General features: G+C 43.3%; 1 protein-coding gene and 1 non-coding gene across 3 annotated transcripts in view; both read left to right on the top strand.

The window, feature by feature from the left end:
* The window catches only part of CASR (calcium sensing receptor), a 102,061-nt gene extending 84,863 nt beyond the window's left edge, over nucleotides 1-17,198 (top strand). For both annotated transcript variants that reach the window (XM_070406302.1, XM_070406301.1), the window contains exons 6-7: nucleotides 12,571-12,694; nucleotides 13,944-17,198. In XM_070406302.1, the coding sequence (XP_070262403.1) occupies nucleotides 12,571-12,694; nucleotides 13,944-15,445 (1,626 nt within the window). In that variant the 3' untranslated portion in view covers nucleotides 15,446-17,198. The remainder of the gene's footprint in view (nucleotides 1-12,570; nucleotides 12,695-13,943) is intronic.
* Nucleotides 17,199-18,422: 1,224 nt separating this feature from the next.
* On the top strand, nucleotides 18,423-18,559 carry LOC139004689 (small nucleolar RNA SNORA42/SNORA80 family). The gene has a single exon (XR_011470534.1). It is a non-coding gene; the product is annotated as a small nucleolar RNA SNORA42/SNORA80 family (small nucleolar RNA).
* The last annotated feature ends 574 nt before the right edge of the window (nucleotides 18,560-19,133 follow it).

Raw genomic sequence — 19,133 nt, forward strand, 5'->3', positions numbered from 1 at the left:
AATAAAAGGCATCCAAATTGGAAAAGAAGAAGTAAAACTGTCCTTAATCACAGATGACATGACATAGAAAACCCCAAAGACTCCATCAAAAAACTACTAGACCTAATAAATGAATTCAGCAATGTAGCAGGATACAAAATTAACACCCAGAAATCTATGGCCTCTTATACACCAATAATGAACTCACAGAAAGAGAAACTAAAAAAAATCCCATTTACCATTGCAACAAAAAAATTAAGATACCTAAAAATAAACTTAACTAAGAACGTAAAAAACCTATACTCGGAAAACTATAGGCCATTGAAAAAAGAGATAGAGGAAGACATAAAAAATGGAAGAACATACCATGTTCATGGATTGGTAGAATCAACATCATTAAAATGCCCATACTACCCAAAGTAATCTACAGATTCAATGCGATCCCCATTAAAATACCAATGGCATATTTCAAAGAACTAAAACAAACTCTCCAAAAATTCATCTGGAATGATAAAAGACCCTGAATAGCCACAACAACCCTGAGAAAGAAGAACAAAGTTGGAGGGACCTCAATACCAGATATCAAGCTATAAATATGTCTCTCTTCTCCACGTCCAGCTCAGCTAGAGAGCAATCCGGTTCCTGAGTAGGGGTGGCTGGGGATTGAGAAAATGAAAGAAGGAGACAGGCACAGAGATGAAAAGAAAAAGCTGGGGCCAGGTGGGACCACTGTCCTCTGACCAGGACAGGGACAGAGACAGTGACAGTGACCCAGAGCCGATACAGCGTATTTATTTTATACAGCAAAAAACCAGGAAGTTTTATTAAAAGTCAAGACAAAGGAGATTATTTGCAATCTTGGGTGGGCCTGAGTCATATTCATTCCTGGTGCTTGGCTGGATTTAAATAACAAAACCCACCCCTTGGCACCTGGGCTGAAGGTCAAGCTGACAACACTCCTTCCTTTTGTCAAAACGTGTTTCCAGGACATGGCTTTGCCAAATGCTGTTGGAAATAGCTGACATTAATTAAAGAAATGCCCATGTGCCTTCCCAGGTGCTGTCTACATCAAGCTATATTACAAAGCCACTGTTCTCAAAACTGCCTGGTACTGGCACAAGAACAGACATATAGACCAATGGAACAGAACAGAGAACCCAGAAATCGACCCAAGCCATTATGCTCAATTAATATCTGACAAAGAAGGCAAGAGCATACAACAGAGTCAAGACAGTCTCTTCAATAAGTGGTTCTGGGAAATTTGGTCTAATACATGCAAAAAAATGAAGCTAGATCACCAACTTACACCATACACAAAAACAAACTCAAAATGTCTCAAGGACTTAAATGTAAGACAGGAAACCAAAAAAATCTTACAAGACTCTATAGGCAGCAAAATGGCAGACATATGTCATAGCAATATCTTTACAGACACAGCTCCTAGGGCAGTGGAGACTAAGGAGAAAATAAACAAATGGGACTACATCAAAATAAAAAGCTTCTGCACAGCAAAAGAAACCATCAACAAAACAACAAGAAAGCCCACTGCATGGGAGAGCATAATTGCCAATGTTATCTCCGATAAGGGTTTAATCTCCACTCATACAACTTAACAAAAAGAAGATAAACAATCTAATAAAAAAAAAAAATGGGCAAATGACCTAAATAGACACTTTTCGAAAGAGGACATTCAGAAAGCCAAGAGGCACATGAAAACATACTCAAAGTCACTAATCATCTGAGAGATGCAAATCAAAACAACAATGAGGTACCACACCTGTCAGAATGGCTATCATTAACAAATCAACATAGGACATGTGCTGGAGAGGATGCAGAGAAAAAGGAACCCTCCTTCACTGCTGGTGGAAATGCAGATTGGTGCAGCCATTGTGGAAAACAGTATGGAGTTTCCTCAAAAATTTAAAAATGGAACTGCCATTTGACCCAGTAATACCACTTCTAGGACTATATCACAAGAAAACAGAAACACCAATCAGAAAGGATATATGCACCCGTATGTTCATAGCAGCACAATTTACAATAGCTAAGATTTGGAAACTGCCTAAATGCCCATCAGCAGATGAGTGGATTAAAAAACTGTGGTACATCTACACAATGGAATACTATGCCACTATTAAAAAAAAACAACAAAAAACTTTTACCATTTGCAACAGCATAGATGGAACTGGAGAACATTATGCTAAGTGAAATAAGCCAATCGGAGAAAGATAAATATCCCATGATCTCACTCATATGTGGGATGTAATGATCAACATAATTTGATGAACAAGAATAGATCCAGAGACAAATGGCAAGGCAGGGGGAGGGGAGGTTTAGCGATCAACCAAAGGACTTGTATGCATGTATATTAGCATAACCAATGGACACAGACACTGGGGCAGTGGGGGCTTGCTTGGGGTGGGAATGTTTGGGGATCAGGGGGCCCAATTGGGGGAAAAGGAGATATATGTAAAACTTTAGACAATAAAAATTTATTTAAATATCTTTGAAAATATACATGTGTTTTTCAACTGACTGTGACAAACATGTATTACATTTTTAATTTAAAAATGAATAAAATAAATTAGTATAATAAAAAATAATAATAGACCTCCCTAGAGATCCAGGAGCCAGGAAGCCCAGAGGTCAGAGTGGGACCATCCAGCTTTAAGCTCCATGGAACCATAAAAGACACACTCAGGAGGCAGACTCAGTGAGCACCAAAGCCCCATCGAAGCAAGTCTAGCCCCAGAGGGGTGTCTCCAGCACAGAAGTTCTCCCACCGCAGACACAGCTGATTCTCACAGCCAATTGACCTGGAGGTCAATTCCTCACAGTGATAACTACAACAATCAAGGCTTAACCACAACAAGACTGTGCACAAAGCCCACAAGGGGGTGCACCAAGAGTGTCTACCTTAGGTAATTGGGACACTTAGCACAGAAAGGCACTCTATCGACACAGCGAAGCATAAAAAAATGCCGAGACAAAGAAACAGGACACAAACGACAGAATTGGAGGAAAGCAAACTGTTGGATATAGAGTTCAAAACCACACTTTTAAGGTCTTTAAAGAACTGTTTAGAAGCCCTCGAAAAGACTGGTAAGACCGCCGATAAATGTAGTGAGATCCTCAAGAAATCTAATGAGACCCTCGATGTTGTGATAAAGGACCAACTAGAAATTAAGCATACACTGACTGAAATAAAGAATATTATACAGACTCCCAACAGCAGACCAGAGGGTTGCAAGGATCAAGTCAAAGATTTGAAATACGAAGAAGCAAAAAACACCCAACCGGAAAAGCAAAATGAAAAAAGAATCCGAAAATATGAAGATAGTGTAAGGAGCCTCTGGGACAGCTTCAAGCATACCAACATCCGAATTATAGGGGTGCCAGAAGATGAGAGAGAGCAAGATATTGAAAACCTATTTGAAGAAATAATGACTGAAAACTTCCCCTACCTGGTGAAAGGAATAGACTTCCAAGTCCAGGAAGCGCAGAGAACCCCAAACAAAAGGAATCCAAAGAGGACCACACCAAGACACATCATAATTAAAATGCCAAGAGCAAAAGACAAAGGGAGAATCCTAAAAGCAGCAAGAGAAAGAAAATCAGTTACCTACAAGGGAGTACCCATACGACTGTCAGCTGATTTCTCAACAGAAACTTTGCAGGCCAGAAGGGAATGGCAAGAAATATTCAAAGTGATGAATACCAAGAACCTACAACCAAGACTACTTTATCCAGCAAAGCTATCATTCAGAAGTGAAGGCCAGATAAAGAGCTTCACAGATAAGGAAAAGCTAAAGGAGTTCATCACCACCAAACCAGTATTATATGAAATGCTGAAAGGTATCCTATAAGAAGAGGAAGAAGAAGAAAAAGGTAAAGATACAAATTATGAACAACAAATACACATCTATCAACAAGTGAATCTAAAAATCAAGTGAATAAATAATCTGATGAACTGGTGATTGTAATAGAATCAGGGACATAGAAAGGGAATGGACTGACTATTCTTGGGGGGGGGGGGGAGAAAGGGGTGTGGGGGTGAGTGAAGAGATTAGACAACAATCGTGCACCTATGGATGAGGACAGTGGGTGGGGAGTGAGGGCAGAGGGTGGGGTTGGAACTGGGTGGAGGGGAGTTATGGTGGGAAAAAAGAGTAACTAATGTAATAATCTGAACAATAAAGATTTAATTAAAAAAATAATAATAATAATAATCAAGAGGAGGTAAGACAAAGCCAGCATTATTCTAATTCCAAAACCAGAAAATCACACTACAAAGAAAAAAATATCCCTGATGAACATAGATGAACATAGATGCTAAAATTCTCAACAAAATATTAGCAAATTGGATCCAGCAATACATTAGAAATATCATACACTATGACAGGTGGGATTTTTTTCTGAGGATGAAAGGTTGGTACAATAGCTGTAAATCAATAGATGTAATATACCATATTAACAAAATGAAGGATTAAAATCACATGATGATATCAATAGATGCAGAAAGAGCATTTTATAAAATCCAGCACCCATTTACGATAAAAACTCTCAGCAAAGTGGGAATAGAGGGAACATACCTCAACATAATAAAGGATATATATATATATATATATATATATATATATATATATATATCACAGTCAACATCATATTCAATGTACAAAAAGTAAAATGAGACAAGAAGAAGTAATAAAAGGCATTCAAATTGGAAAAGAAGAAATAAAATTGTCACTATTTGCAGTTGACATGATACTATATATAGAGAACCCTAAAGATTCTACCAAAAAACCCTATCAGAACTGATAAATGAATTCAGTAAAGTATCAGGATACAAAATAAATATCTAGAAATTGGTTGCATTTTTATACACCAATAATTAACTTTCAGAAAGGGAAATTAAGAAAAATCCCATTTATAATTGCATAAAAAATAATACAATACAATACAATAGAGAGAAACCAAGATGGCGGCATAGGTAAACACGAGAGTTTGCTGCCTCGAACAACCACTTCAAAAATACAACTAAAAGACGGAACGGACATCATCCAGAACCACAGGAAAGCTGGCTGAGTGGAAGTTCTACAACTAGGAGGAAAGAGAAAAGCATACCGAGGCACAGTGCTGAAGTAAAATACTAAGGTTCGGAGTGCATGAGGAGTGGGCTGGTGGCTGAGGGCGCGGTTGTCGTTTTCAATGGGGAGGGAGTCTCAGGCTCTGAGCTCCAGTTCCGGGCGAGTCTCTAAGGACCTACACTCATACAGGAGAAGCGGGACTGTCTGGCATCGCTCAGAACCCTAGGGCAGGCTTTCTCTCCGTGGGGCTTGCAGCGACTACTGGGACACTGAGAAGCAGAGCCTCTGAGGGCAAGACTGAGAGCAGCCATAATTGCTAACCCCGCCCTGTTGATCCTGTGGGACCCACCCCGCCCAAGCCCTGCAGGGAGGCTTTTGCTGGATAGCCTCAGGCAAAGGCTAGATTAGCACCTCCCTAGAGATCCAGGAGCCAGGAAGCCCAGAGGTCAGAGTGGGACCATCTAGCTTGCAGCTCCGTGGAACCATAAAAGACACACTCAGGGGGCAGACTCAGTGAGCAACCAAAGCCCCATCGAAGCAAGTCTAGCCCCAGAGGGGTGTCTCCAGCACAGAAGTTCTCCCACCGCAGACACAGCTGATTCTCACAGCCAATTGGCCTGGAGGTCAATTCCTCACAGTGATAACTACAACAATCAAGGCTTAACCACAACAAGACTGTGCACAAAGCCCACAAGGGGGTGCACCAAGAGTGTCTACCTCAGGTAATTGGGACACTTAGCACAGAAAGGCACTCTATCAACACAGCAAAGCATAAAAAATGCCGAGACAAAGAAACAGGACACAAACGACAGAATTGGAGGAAAGCAAACTGTTGCATATAGAGCTCAAAACCACACTTTTAAGGTCTTTAAAGAACTGTTTAGAAGCCGCCGATAAATTGAGTAAGGCCCTCGAAAAGACTGGTGAGACCGCCGATAAATGTAGTGAGATCCTCGAAAAGACTGGTAAGACCGCCGATAAATGTAGTGAGATCCTCAAGAAATCTAATGAGACCCTCTATGTTGTGATAAAGGACAAACTAGAAATTAAGCATACACTGACTGAAATAAAGAATATTATACAGACTCCCAACAGCAGACCAGAGGGTTGCAAGGATCAAGTCAAAGATTTGAAATACGAAGAAGCAAAAAACACCCAACTGGAAAAGCAAAATGAAAAAAGAATCCGAAAATATGAAGATAGTGTAAGAAACCTCTGGGACAGCTTCAAGCATACCAACATCCGAATTATAGGGGTGCCAGAAGATGAGAGAGAGCAAGATATTGAAAACCTATTTGAAGAAATAATGACAGAAAACTTCCCCTACCTGGTGAAAGGAATAGACTTCCAAGTCCAGGAAGCGCAGAGAACCCCAAACAAAAGGAATCCAAAGAGGACCACACCAAGACACATCATAATTAAAATGCCAAGAGCAAAAGACAAAGAGAGAATCTTAAAAGCAGCAAGAGAAAGAAAATCAGTTACCTACAAGGGAATACCCATACGACTGTCAGCTGATTTCTCAACAGAAACTTTGCAGGCCAGAAGGGAATGGCAAGAAATATTCAAAGTGATGAATACCAAGAACCTACAACCAAGACTACTTTATCCAGCAAAGCTATCATTCAGAAGTGAAGGCCAGATAAAGAGCTTCACAGATAAGGAAAAGCTAAAGGAGTTCATCACCACCAAACCAGTATTATATGAAATGCTGAAAGGTATCCTGTAAGAAGAGGAAGAAGAAAAAAAAAGGTAAAGATACAAATTATGAACAACAAATACACATCTATCAACAAGTGAATCTAAAAATCAAGTGAATAGCCGAAACCGGTTTGGCTCAGTGGATAGAGCGTCGGCCTGCGGACTGAAAGGTCCCGGGTTCGATTCCGGTCAAGGGCATGTACCTGGGTTGCGGGCACATCCCCAGTAGGAGATGTGCAGGAGGCGGCTGATCGATGTTTCTCTCTCATCGATGTTTCTAACTCTCTATCTCTCTTCCTTCCTCTCTGTAAAAAATCAATAAAATATATTTAAAAAAAAAAAATCAAGTGAATAAATAATCTGATGAACTGGTGATTGTAATAGAATCAGGGACATAGAAAGGGAATGGACTGACTATTCTTGGGGGGGGGAGGAGAAAGGGGTGTGGGGGTGAGTGAAGAGATTAGACAACAATCGTGCACCTATGGATGAGGACAGTGGGTGGGGAGTGAGGGCAGAGGGTGGGGTTGGAACTGGGTGGAGGGGAGTTATGGTGGGAAAAAAGAGTAACTAATGTAATAATCTGAACAATGAAGATTTAAAAAAAAAAAAAACTAAAAAAAAAAATACAGTACAATACAAAGGAGTAAATTAAACCCAGGTTGCAAAATTGTGCTCAGAAAATTATAAGACACTGAAGAGAGAAACTAAAGGAGATACAAATAAGTGGAAGCATATTCCATGTTCATGGATAGGAAGAATTAACTTCATTAAAACGTCCATACTACCCAAACCAATCTATAAATTCAATACAATTCCTATCAAGATACCAATAGCTTATTTCACAGAATTAGAACAACTATCCCAAAATTAATATGGGACCACAAAAGATCCTGATAGTAACAGCAATCTTGAGAAAGAACAAAGTTGGAGGAATCATACTACCTAATATCAAACTATGCTATAAGGCCATAGTAATCAAAGCAGCATGATACTGGCATAAAAACAGACATATACTAGTATATCAATGGAACATAATAGAGAGCCCAGAAATAAACCCACACCTTCTTGGTCAATTAGGGTTTGACAAAGGAGGCAAGAACATCCAATGGGATAAAGACTATCTGTGCAATAAATTGTGTTGAGAAAATTGGACAAATACATGCAAAAATATGAAACTAGACCATCTTCTTATATCATATACAAGAATAAACTCAAAATGGATTAAAGACTTAAATGTAAGAGTCAAAACCATAAATATCCTAGAAGAAAACATGGTCTTGGACATTTCTCATAGCAATATTTTTTTCTGATATATCTCCTCAGGCAAGGGAAACAAAATAAAAAATAAACAAATTGGACTACATCAAACTAAAAAGTTTTTGCACAGCAAAGAAAACCATCAACGAAATGAAAAGACAACCCAACCACTGAATGGGAGAACATACTTGCCAGTGATACATCTGCTAAGGAGATAATATTCAAAATTTATATAGAACTTATCCAACTCAATACACAAAAGAACAAACAATCCAATTTAAAAATGGGCAAAGAATCTAAATAGACTCTTCTCCAAAGAGGATGTACAGATAGCCAATAGACATATGAAAAGATGCTCAAAGTCACTAATCATCAGAGAAATGCAAATTAAAACTGCAATAAGGTATTACCTCACACCTGCCAGATTGTCTATCATCAATAAATCAACAAAGAATCAGTGTTGGTAAGGATGTGGAGAAAAGAGAACCCTCTTGCACTGTTAGTGGGAATGCAGACTGGTGCAGCCACTGTGGAAAATAGTTTCCTCAAAAAATTAAAACTAGAACTACCTTATGGTCCAGTGATTCCACTTCTGGGAATATATCCGAAGAAACCTGAAACACTAATTTGAAATAACAGATGCACCCCTATGTTCATTGCAGCATTATTTACAATAGCCAAGATTTGGAAGCAGCCCAAGTGCCCATCAGTAGATGAGTGGACACAAAAGCTGTGGTAAATTTATACAGTGGAATACTACTTGGCTGTAAAAAAAGAAGGAAATCTTACCTTTTGTGACAGCATGGATGGACCTGAAAAGTATTATGCTAAGTGAAATAAGCCAGTCAGAGAAAAACAAATACCATATGATTTCATTTACATGTAGAATCTAATGAACAAAATAAACAAACAAAGTAGAAATAGACTCATAGATACAGAGAACAGAATGACAGCTGTCAGAGGGGAGGGGAGGTGGGAGCCTGAGTGAAAAAAGGTGAAGGTATTAAGAAAAAACCCGCAGAGAGTATGGTGACTGTTAGAGGAAAATGGGGTGGAAGGAGGTAGAAGAGGGTAAAGAAGGGATAAATAGTAATGGAAAGAGACGACTTTGGATGGTGAACACACAATATAATATACAGGTGAGGTGTTACAGAATTGTACACTTAAAACCTATATAATTTTATTAACTAATGTCACCCCAGTATATTCAATAAAAATGTTTATAAAATCAATTAAACTTGGATTTCATTTTCAAGAACACTGGTAGGCTGTGCTCTTTTAGCCTGAAGCTTCTCTCCAATTATTTTTAACTAAAGGCCCAGTGCATGAAATTCATGCATGGAAGGGGAGTGTCCCTCAGCCCAGCTTGCACCCGCTCCAATCTGGGACGCCTCAGGGGATGTCCATAGGGATCAGGCCTAAACTGGCAGTCAGACATCCCTCTCTCAATCCAGGACCACTGGCTCCTAACCACTCACCTGCCTGCCTGCCTAATGCCCCTGACTGCCCTCCCCTGCTGGCCTGGTCACCCCCAACTGCCCTCCCCTGCCAACCTGATCACCCCTAACCCCCTGCTAGCCTGATCTTGCCCCAACTGCCCTCCCCTGCCAGCCTGATCGCCCCTAATGGCCTCTGCCTCAGCCCCCACCATCATGCATTTGTCCGGAAGGAAGTCGGATGTCCAATGGCCAGTCGACCCAATCTAATTAGCATGTTACCCTTTTATTAGTATAGATAATTTGATTGTTGACTCTTTTGGATTTTCTATATGGACAATCTTATCATCTGCAAATAACAACAGTTTTATTTAGTCCTTCCCAATATTTAAGCCTTTATTTTTTCTTATTCTACTTGCTAGTTAGGAACTCCAGTGCAGTGTTTAATAATAGTTGTGATAGTAGGCACCCTTGTTTTAAAGAAAATGCTATAAATATTGTCTTATTTGGATGATTATTTTGTTACCCTTTTGCAAGTTAAAGATATTTCTTCCTGCCCCTTTTCATTAAGTTTTTATCACTAGTCTTTGTTGAATTTCATCAAATGCTTCTTTTTAAAAAAATCCTTATTGGAGGAAATGTTTCCATTGAATTTAGAGAGAGAGAAAGGGGAGAGAGACAGAAAGAGGAAAACATTGATCAGTTGTCTCCATATATGCCCGACCATGAATCAAACCCGCAAACTATGTGACCTGCTGGGGAATTGAACCTGCAACCTTTTGGTGTACAGGATGATGCTCCAATTAACTGAGCCACCCAGCCAGGGCTCATCAAATGATTTTTTTTTTTTTATCTGTTGATGGTCATATTTTTCTGTGTTAATTTACCATTGCAGTGAATGACACAGATTTTCTAATCTTAAACTTCTTTGCATTCCTGGCATAAACCTAAAATTATGTGTTTTCTTTTTTATGTCCTTTGACTTTGTTTGTTCATTGTTTTTGTATCTTTCATCTATTTTCAAGAAGTGGAAAATAGTTGTACTCTTCTCAGATCCTTTCACATTCCTTACACTTTGCACGCACCTCCAAGACTTCTGCATATTTTTGTTTCCAATAACCAGAACTTGCTGCTCTTTCTCAGAAGACTGCCTTGCCTGCAGGCTAATAGAACCCACTTTGCCCACGGGCTCAGAGAGGCAGAAGAGCCTAGGAGTTTACATTTCCCTAAAATGACTTCTTAACCAATGAGTGGGGGAGAATTCTGAAAGCCCTAGCCCCTTCTCCTCAGATCAAGACTGTTCTGAGTTCCCCTGGGGACCAGTCAGGAGCTACCCTCTGAGGGACTTTGCTCGAGATCACACCCTTGCTTCTCCCCTCCCTTGTGTGTTCTACTTCCTCCATTCTCTTCCTGTTTCCATTGGGAGAACTTTCTTTATAACTTACTCAAGCATAAATTCCTGACTTAAGTCTGTTTCTGAAAACAAATTAATGTGTGAAATGGGCCTGTATTTATTTTTTTCCTTTTCATACTGTTCTTGTCTGGTTTTGGACTCAGGGTCATAGTGACTTTACAAGAATGAGGTGAAGGGTGTTCTTTTTCTATTTTTATTTTTCCTAATTTCCAGTAGAGTTTGTATAAGATTTGATTGATCTGTCCTTTGAAAATTTAGTGTTACTTGCCTGTGATGAACCCAGGATATGAATATGTGGTGGGGGTGGAAGTCAGAGTCAGAGGAAGGATATAATTAGATGTAGTGTTATTGTTTCGGTTTTAGCTTTTGTTTTGGGTGGTTGTCATTTAAAATGACTAATTAAAAGTGAGTCAAACATGAACAAGTAATGATGGAAAGAAACAAGGATTATGATTAATTAGATTCTGTGCACTTGAAGTCCATTAAGGAAATAAATATGTCACCTAAAATCTATGTTATCTGAAATTAATGTAGCTACTGCAGCTTTCTTTTGGTTAAGAGTTGCCTGATATATCTTTCTGATCCATTTACCTTCAACCCCTTCATGCCTGTACTGCCTGCCTCCCTGAGGATCTCAGAAATCTCCCTGCAAAGCCTAAAATAAAATTGCAAGAATTGCAATTCACTGCAATGTTTACAGTCTCCTTTTCAAACAAATTTCCCCTCATTGTCGCATTTCCCTTGTAATTGTCCCTCTGTGTGTAGGTCCATGTCCTTGTATCTTTTAGTCTGTCTCAAACTTTTACTTCCACGGAGAGTAAACAGATGGCTTGTTCTGGAACCTGGAGGGAATGGAAGGGGGGTTATTTAAGAAGGATTTTGGTCATGGTGTCTTCCCAACAATTAATTTTCCTAGAATCCCACAGATGTGTGTGTATGTGTGTGTGTGTGTGTGCACTTGCATGTTCACCGGTCCATAGGCATTTCTCCCCTTCATAGACACCATGAGGTAGAGTCTCTGGACCTTCCTCTGCCTGGAAGGGTCTAGAGCAGTGATTCCCAAAGTGGGCGCTACCGTCCCCTGGTGGGCGCTGCAGCGATCCAGGGGGGCGGTGATGGCCACAGGTGCATTTGGGGGCATATATCTTTCTGCTTAATTGCTATTAAAATTTTTAAAAAATTAATTTCCAGGGGGCGCTGAGTAATATTTTTTCTGGAAAGGGGGCGGTAGGCCAAATAAGTTTGGGAACCACTGGCCTAGAGCAATGGCTCTCAACCTGTGGGTCGCAACCCCTTTGGGGGTTGAATGACCCTTTCATAGGGGTCGCCTAAGACCACTGGAAAACACATATATAATTACATATTGTTTTTGTGATTAATCACTATGCTTTAATGATGTTCAATTTGTAACAATGGAAATACATCCTGCATATCAGATATTTACATTACGATTCATAACAGTAGCAAAATTATAGTTATGAAGTAGCAATGAAAGTAATTTTATGGTTGGGGGGTCACCACAACATGAGGAACTGTATTAAAGGGTTGCAGCATTAGGAAGGTTGAGAACCACTGGCCTAGAGTCTGCCACACTGGTCCTTGAGCCCAACTTCTCCCCCTTATATGTGACAAAGGAGCTGTAAGACTGATCCCACAGCTGCAGCCCCTCACTTTTGTGCTCTCCATCTTCCAGGTGCCTTTCTCCAATTGCAGCCGAGTCTGCCTGGAAGGGACCAGGAAAGGAATCATTGAGGGGATGCCCACCTGCTGCTTTGAGTGTGTGAAGTGTCCTGATGGGGAGTACAGCGATGAGATAGGTAATGGAACAGCCCTTTGTGGGCATCATGTAGAACTCTGGGGACCTGGGGTCAGTGAAGTCCCTCGAAGGGCTAGGCTGAGATGATGCTTAGCACAGTTTCTCATTTAACAAGGTATATCTGAGCATCATGCTGAGCTGGGCTCTGAGGGATAGAAAAGAAATGTTAGATGTCTTACAACACCATGAGAGTTTACAAACACACCTGTTACACATCTTCCTTTTGCTTTGATACTTCTTTCCAATATTGTTTTTCTTTTCTTATAGCTCAGAGGCCCTGAATAGACAAACTTCTCTCTGTTCCAGGCTCCAGAGTTAATAGGCCATGACAGATGGCCTCTGGGCGCCTGGCACTGTACTTGCTGTCTTACTCATGTTTTTTCCTGTGCCTCAGTTTCCTCACCTCTAAAGTGAGAATTAAATGAGTTAATATTGGTAAAGCACATGGTAAGTTCAAGGTAAATGTCTATTCAATAAAATCCTTGCTGAGCACATTGGAAGCACTCTATTAATATTAAGTATAATTGCTATTATCTCATTTCATCCTCCCCATAATAATGCGGTTATTATTGCTTCCAGTTCATACATGAGAAAACGGAGGCCCAAAGTTCATACCGCTAGTAAATGGCAGGGCCAGGATTCCCATCCAGCTCTCTGACTGCAAAGCCCATGTTCCTTTCACTTCCCCAGACTTCATGGGCGAGGGACACACCAGAGACTTAATACACGTTCCTTGATTAAATGAGTCTGTAGCCTCCTTCATTGGAAAGCCTTGGAGGAAGGCACAGGTCATACGTGTGAGAGACTCTACCTTGATCTGAGGATGTCTCCCTCTGGCATGTCTGCAAAGCCCATCCACATATCCAGAATGAGTCAGGCTGAGCTTGAATCAGTCTGTGAAAAGTTGGTGGACTATGTTATACCTCTGGGCAGCCACCTGTCCAGCAAGATTGATCATTCTCTGCTGCAAACCATCAGCAGATAGTCTTAAAGGAAACATGTACACACACACCCCATGTACAAAGTGGAAAAAACTATAGAATCATCAAAGGTACATGAAAGTAAGTATAGAATTAAACATGTCAGGGTTCCGTATATTACTTGATCATGTAAAAATCACAATTCTCATCAGTAAGTACAATGTAAAGTGACCACACCCACTAGCCTGTGTACGCTCACCACCACATTCACACTCGTAAGTTTTAGTCTATGCTGCTCGGTCACTCCTTCTTCGCTGGGACATTTTACAGATGCAAGTGCCTGCGACAAGTGCCCGGATGACTTCTGGTCCAGCGAGAACCACACTTCCTGCATCGCCAAGGAGATCGAGTTTCTGTCCTGGACAGAGCCCTTTGGGATCGCGCTCACCCTCTTCGCGGTGCTGGGCATTTTCCTGACAGCCTTCGTGCTGGGGGTCTTCATCAAGTTCCGCAACACGCCCATCGTCAAGGCCACCAACCGAGAGCTCTCCTACCTTCTCCTCTTCTCCCTGCTCTGCTGCTTCTCCAGCTCCTTGTTCTTCATCGGGGAGCCCCAGGACTGGACCTGCCGCCTGCGCCAGCCGGCCTTCGGCATCAGCTTCGTGCTCTGCATCTCCTGCATCCTGGTGAAAACCAACCGCGTCCTCCTGGTGTTCGAGGCCAAGATCCCCACCAGCTTCCACCGCAAGTGGTGGGGCCTCAACCTGCAGTTCCTGCTGGTCTTCCTCTGCACCTTCGTGCAGATCGTCATCTGTGTGATCTGGCTCTACACCGCGCCGCCCTCCAGCTACCGCAACCACGAGCTGGAGGATGAGATCATCTTCATCACCTGCCACGAGGGCTCGCTCATGGCGCTGGGCTTCCTGATCGGCTACACCTGTCTGCTGGCCGCCATCTGCTTCTTCTTCGCCTTCAAGTCCCGGAAGCTGCCGGAGAACTTCAACGAAGCCAAGTTCATCACCTTCAGCATGCTCATCTTCTTCATCGTCTGGATCTCCTTCATCCCGGCCTACGCCAGCACCTACGGCAAGTTCGTCTCTGCCGTGGAGGTGATCGCCATCCTGGCGGCCAGCTTCGGCTTGCTGGCCTGCATCTTCTTCAACAAGGTCTACATCATCCTCTTCAAGCCTTCCCGCAACACCATCGAGGAGGTGCGCTGCAGCACCGCGGCGCACGCCTTCAAGGTGGCGGCCCGGGCCACGCTGCGCCGCAGCAACGTCTCCCGCAAGCGGTCCGGCAGCCTCGGCGGCTCCACGGGCTCCACCCCCTCCTCCTCCATCAGCAGCAAGAGCAACAGCGAAGACCCCTTCCCGCAGCCCGAGAGGCAGAAGCCACAGCAGCCGCTGGCCCTGCCCCAGCAGGAGCCGCAGCCGCAGCCGCCGCCGCCCTCGGCTCTGCAGCCGCAGCAGCAGCAGCCCAGATGCAAGCAGGTCATCTTCGGCAGCGGCACCGTCACCTTCTCGCTGAGCTTTGACGAGCCTCAGAAGAGTGCCGCGGCTCACAGGAATTCCACGCACCAGAACTCCCTGGAGTCCCAGAAAAGCAACGACACCCTGACCAGGCACCAGGCCTTACTCCCGCTGCAGTGCGGGGAGCCGGACTCAGAACTGACCGCCCAGGAGACAGGCCTGCAAGGGCCTGTGGGTGGAGACCGCCAGCCAGAGGCAGAGGACCCCGAAGAGATGTCCCCAGCTCTGGTCGTGTCCAACTCCCGGAGCTTCGTCATCAGCGGCGGAGGCAGCACTGTCACAGAGAACATACTGCACTCCTGAAATGGAAGGAGAAGGCCAGTCCAGGGAGGATCCAGAGAGCTCCTGGGATCCATACATCCTCCCACAGGGATGAGGGACTGCTCCCAACTCCTTGCCTCTAAAGAAGGAGGAATAATAGACATGCCAGACGCCTGGAACTTAGCTGCACTGTTTTATATGGCAGTGAGTTGACTAATGTTCCCTTTAAAATTAAAAAAAGAAGAGCCATGTGCTTCTGTGGTTGGATGTGTCAGCGCGCTGGGTCGCCATGGTCAGATTTGCTGTTCATGTCTCTTTTTTTGTTCTCTTCTTCTGTTCTATCTGACCCAGCAGCCCAGAGACAGAACCAGGCTTTAAACCAATCACTTACCCTCCACCCACCCCCATCTCTTCTTTTTTCTTTTTTTCTTTTCTTTCCTACTGACATGGCCGCCCTGAGCATTGCGGACAGCCTGGCCTAGGGACAGTGTGCAGAGTGGCAGGACATCATCTTGGCCACCACTAGAGTGAAGAGTCTCAAAGGCAGGATGTCACCAGTGTTGCCCAACACCTTGACAGGGGAAGAACTTTACACGTTCAAAACCGTAGGTGAATGTGTCCCCTCCTATTTATGGAAGCCATAAGGTGTGTGGTCTTCTACTTGCTGCTGCTGTCACGTGTCACCTAGAAGGTTAGCCCTCCTCCCGCACCAGTGCACCTGGTTTCATGCAGCATGTGACCGTGATGCCACGCTTAGATTCCCGGAGGATAAAGAACCACCTCAAATTGTTGGGAGGGGACTGCATAACTCCACTGAGCTGTATCTGAAATTAATATTGCTCTATGTACCTTTCTCCTTAAGAAAATGCTTCTGTTGTCACAGTCCATGGACAATATAAACTGAAAAAAGTCACAGTTTGGCTTATATAAGGCAGTATTACTGAGCTCCGTATTCCTTTCCCACCCACCACCCCCACCCCATAAGCTAAGCCCTATGTGAGCCCTTTCAGGGCCCCAGGAGTCCAGAATCTGCACCCGTCCTTGCCCCAAAGGCTTCCTGCAGCCAGATTTATCCTTGTGCCTGTGGAGAATAAGCTCTCAGTCATTGGTTCCCTACCAGTTGCTGGGGTGAGACAGTGTGGTTTCAAGAGAGCTCTCACAAGGCATTAGCCTGGCCCTCCAGCCCCCAAATGCCATACCATGTTCCCTCCAGCAGTGGAAGCCTGCCCATGGGTAGTTAAAGGGGTTGAATGGCAGACAGCTGAGATGTCAGGCTCTAACCAGAGAAACCTAGGTTGAAGCCCTGGGTTGGTCACTTATAAGTTGGGTGACTATAGACCAGGAACGCTGGCCTTGCTAAGCCCCAGCTCCTTTGTCTCCAAAATGGGGATAATAATCATTCTTTTCCCTCAGAGCTCTTATGTGGATTAAATAAGATAATGTATGGGTCTCTCTCTCTCCCTCTCCCTCTCCCTCTCCCTCTCCCTCTCCCTCTCTCTCTTCTTCTCCCTCTCCCTCTCCCTCTCTTTCTAGCACACCCATGCCTTTCCCTACCCTCTTCCCAGGCGTGTTTTCCTTGCCTCTCTTTCTCCTAAGCTCCAGGGGCCCTTCTTTTGCCTCTGTCACTTGTTTCCTGAGCCCATTTCTTCTAGGCTCACTTCTTCTACCTCTGTGACTTTCTAATTAAACTTTCTCTTATTAAAAAAAATGAGATAATGTATGTAAAGTACTTTAGCGTGGTGCCTAGCACATAGTAAGCACACAATAAATATTAGTTAATATTATTACTGATATTGTAATTATTTTTTCACTTGTTTGAAATACAAAACAAACTTGTTTATTTATCATTCAGATTTTAATGACAAGCCCACTGATGACAATAACGTTCTCCATAATAAACCCAAGAACTCAGGGCCCAGGTCACGGTGTGAGCCCTGGTGATATAGCTTGTGCTGAAGAAGAGAGGTCAGGCACTTGCCCAGTGGCTCCACACTCTGCCTCTGTGGTGTCAGCACCCAGATCTCCAGGACCAGCGGAAGCCTGTCCCACTCTGGCCTCAGTTTCTCAGGTAGTTTAGATGACAGTGAATTGACTAATGTTCCCTTTAACATTAAAAGAAGAGCCATGTGCTTCTGTGGTTGGATTCGTCAGAGCACTAGGATCACCACGGTCAGGTTTGCTGTTCATGTCTCTTCTTTTGTTCTCTTCTCAGTTGCTGCTCTTAAGCCAAGGCCAAACATAGCAATTGTGTCTGGGTGAGGCCTCAAACTTTATAGCTGCCGATAACTTCTTCCTCTGACCGCCTTCCTCCAAAGGGCTGCCTTTCCATGATTTTTAAAGTAACCTATCAATTTGATATGACAGTTGTTCATTTGGATGAAAAGACAATAGAGGGTGCCACATGGAAGCATGACTCAGATAAAGAGAAGGTTTCACACAGGAAAGCCCCGGTGAGGCATCTGCTCCCCTAGCCAGGCCAGCCTGCTGTTCCCACCCTGGTCACAACTATGAGCAAGGCACAGAGCTGAGTGAAGGTTCATATGTAACATTTTACTCGGCCTGTTTTTTTTAAAGCTGAAAGATTGATGGCTTGGTTTTTATGTGTCAGCATAGTTATATGGAAACAGCTATTAGCGATGCAAAATGTCACATACTTATCGTTCCCAAGATTGATTTCACTGTGCAGCTCACCCATCATGTAGTGATCTGGAAAGGAGCAAGGGGGCCCATCACAGACAACACACACCGGTTACACTGAGCTTCATTTCACCAAGTGCTTGCAAATAAAGCATTCTCTCCCGTTATTCTTGTTAGAAAGGGAGACTCAGCGTCATTGTCCTCATTTACATGTAGCTGGGATAGCTCTCAGCACAAAATCAAAGGTATGAAGTAAGAACTCACATTACTTTTCTGTGATAAACGAGTTTCTATCTCAAATTCCCATTCAGCCTTGTGACAGAAACTTCATCTTAGTCAACTTGGGATTTTTCCCAGTAACTTCAAAGGTTTCTGAATCAGAGCATGGCAATGGATTTACGGTGGGCCCTGCTCTGTAGGCCTCTCATAGTGTACCCATGCCAGAATAAACTGCAGCCCCGAATCATTGCCCCACCTCCTTACCCATGGGCTGTGAGCACTGAAGGGGAGTGCACAGTTTTCTGAATCAATTTAAATTTCTGGCGGTCTGACTTCAGAGGTTTGTTCCTTTCCCCTCTCAGTAGGGTGTTTTGTAGTGTAAAAGGGGCGGGGTTCCTCATATATGGGCAGCTGCTGTTGACATCTCTGAGAACATTCTTATCTTGTCCCCCAATAATTAATATGCCTCCATGCTAGCATTCTCTGAGGCATTAATTGCGTCCCCATAGGGTCCCCACACGTGGGATCCACAGAGATTTCCTCAGCTGCATCACACCTCCCAGGCCTGCCAGCTCTCTCATGAGAGGGGGCACTGGGGCCTGGGAACTACCTCCCTCCTGGCAGCCTACACTGCCACGTCTACTTGACCGCTGCCTCCCATGCAGGTATGAAGAATTCAAGAAGGCTAACAAGCTTCCAAGACGCCAGAAGAAAAACGGGGCACATGCCTCTAAACCTGCATAGGCATTTGTGGAAGGCCGAATAAGGTTCCCGAAGATGCCCATATTCCAATCTCCAGAGCCTGTGATGATACGTTATACCGCGAGGGTAAATTAAGGCTGCAGGTGGAATTAAAGTTGCTAATTAGCTGACC

Source organism: Myotis yumanensis, unplaced genomic scaffold (genome assembly GCF_028538775.1).
Source record: "Myotis yumanensis isolate MYYU_CA2020_CCGP unplaced genomic scaffold, mMyoYum1.0.hap1 SCAF_2, whole genome shotgun sequence".
In the NCBI taxonomy this organism is placed as follows: Eukaryota; Metazoa; Chordata; class Mammalia; order Chiroptera; family Vespertilionidae; genus Myotis; species Myotis yumanensis.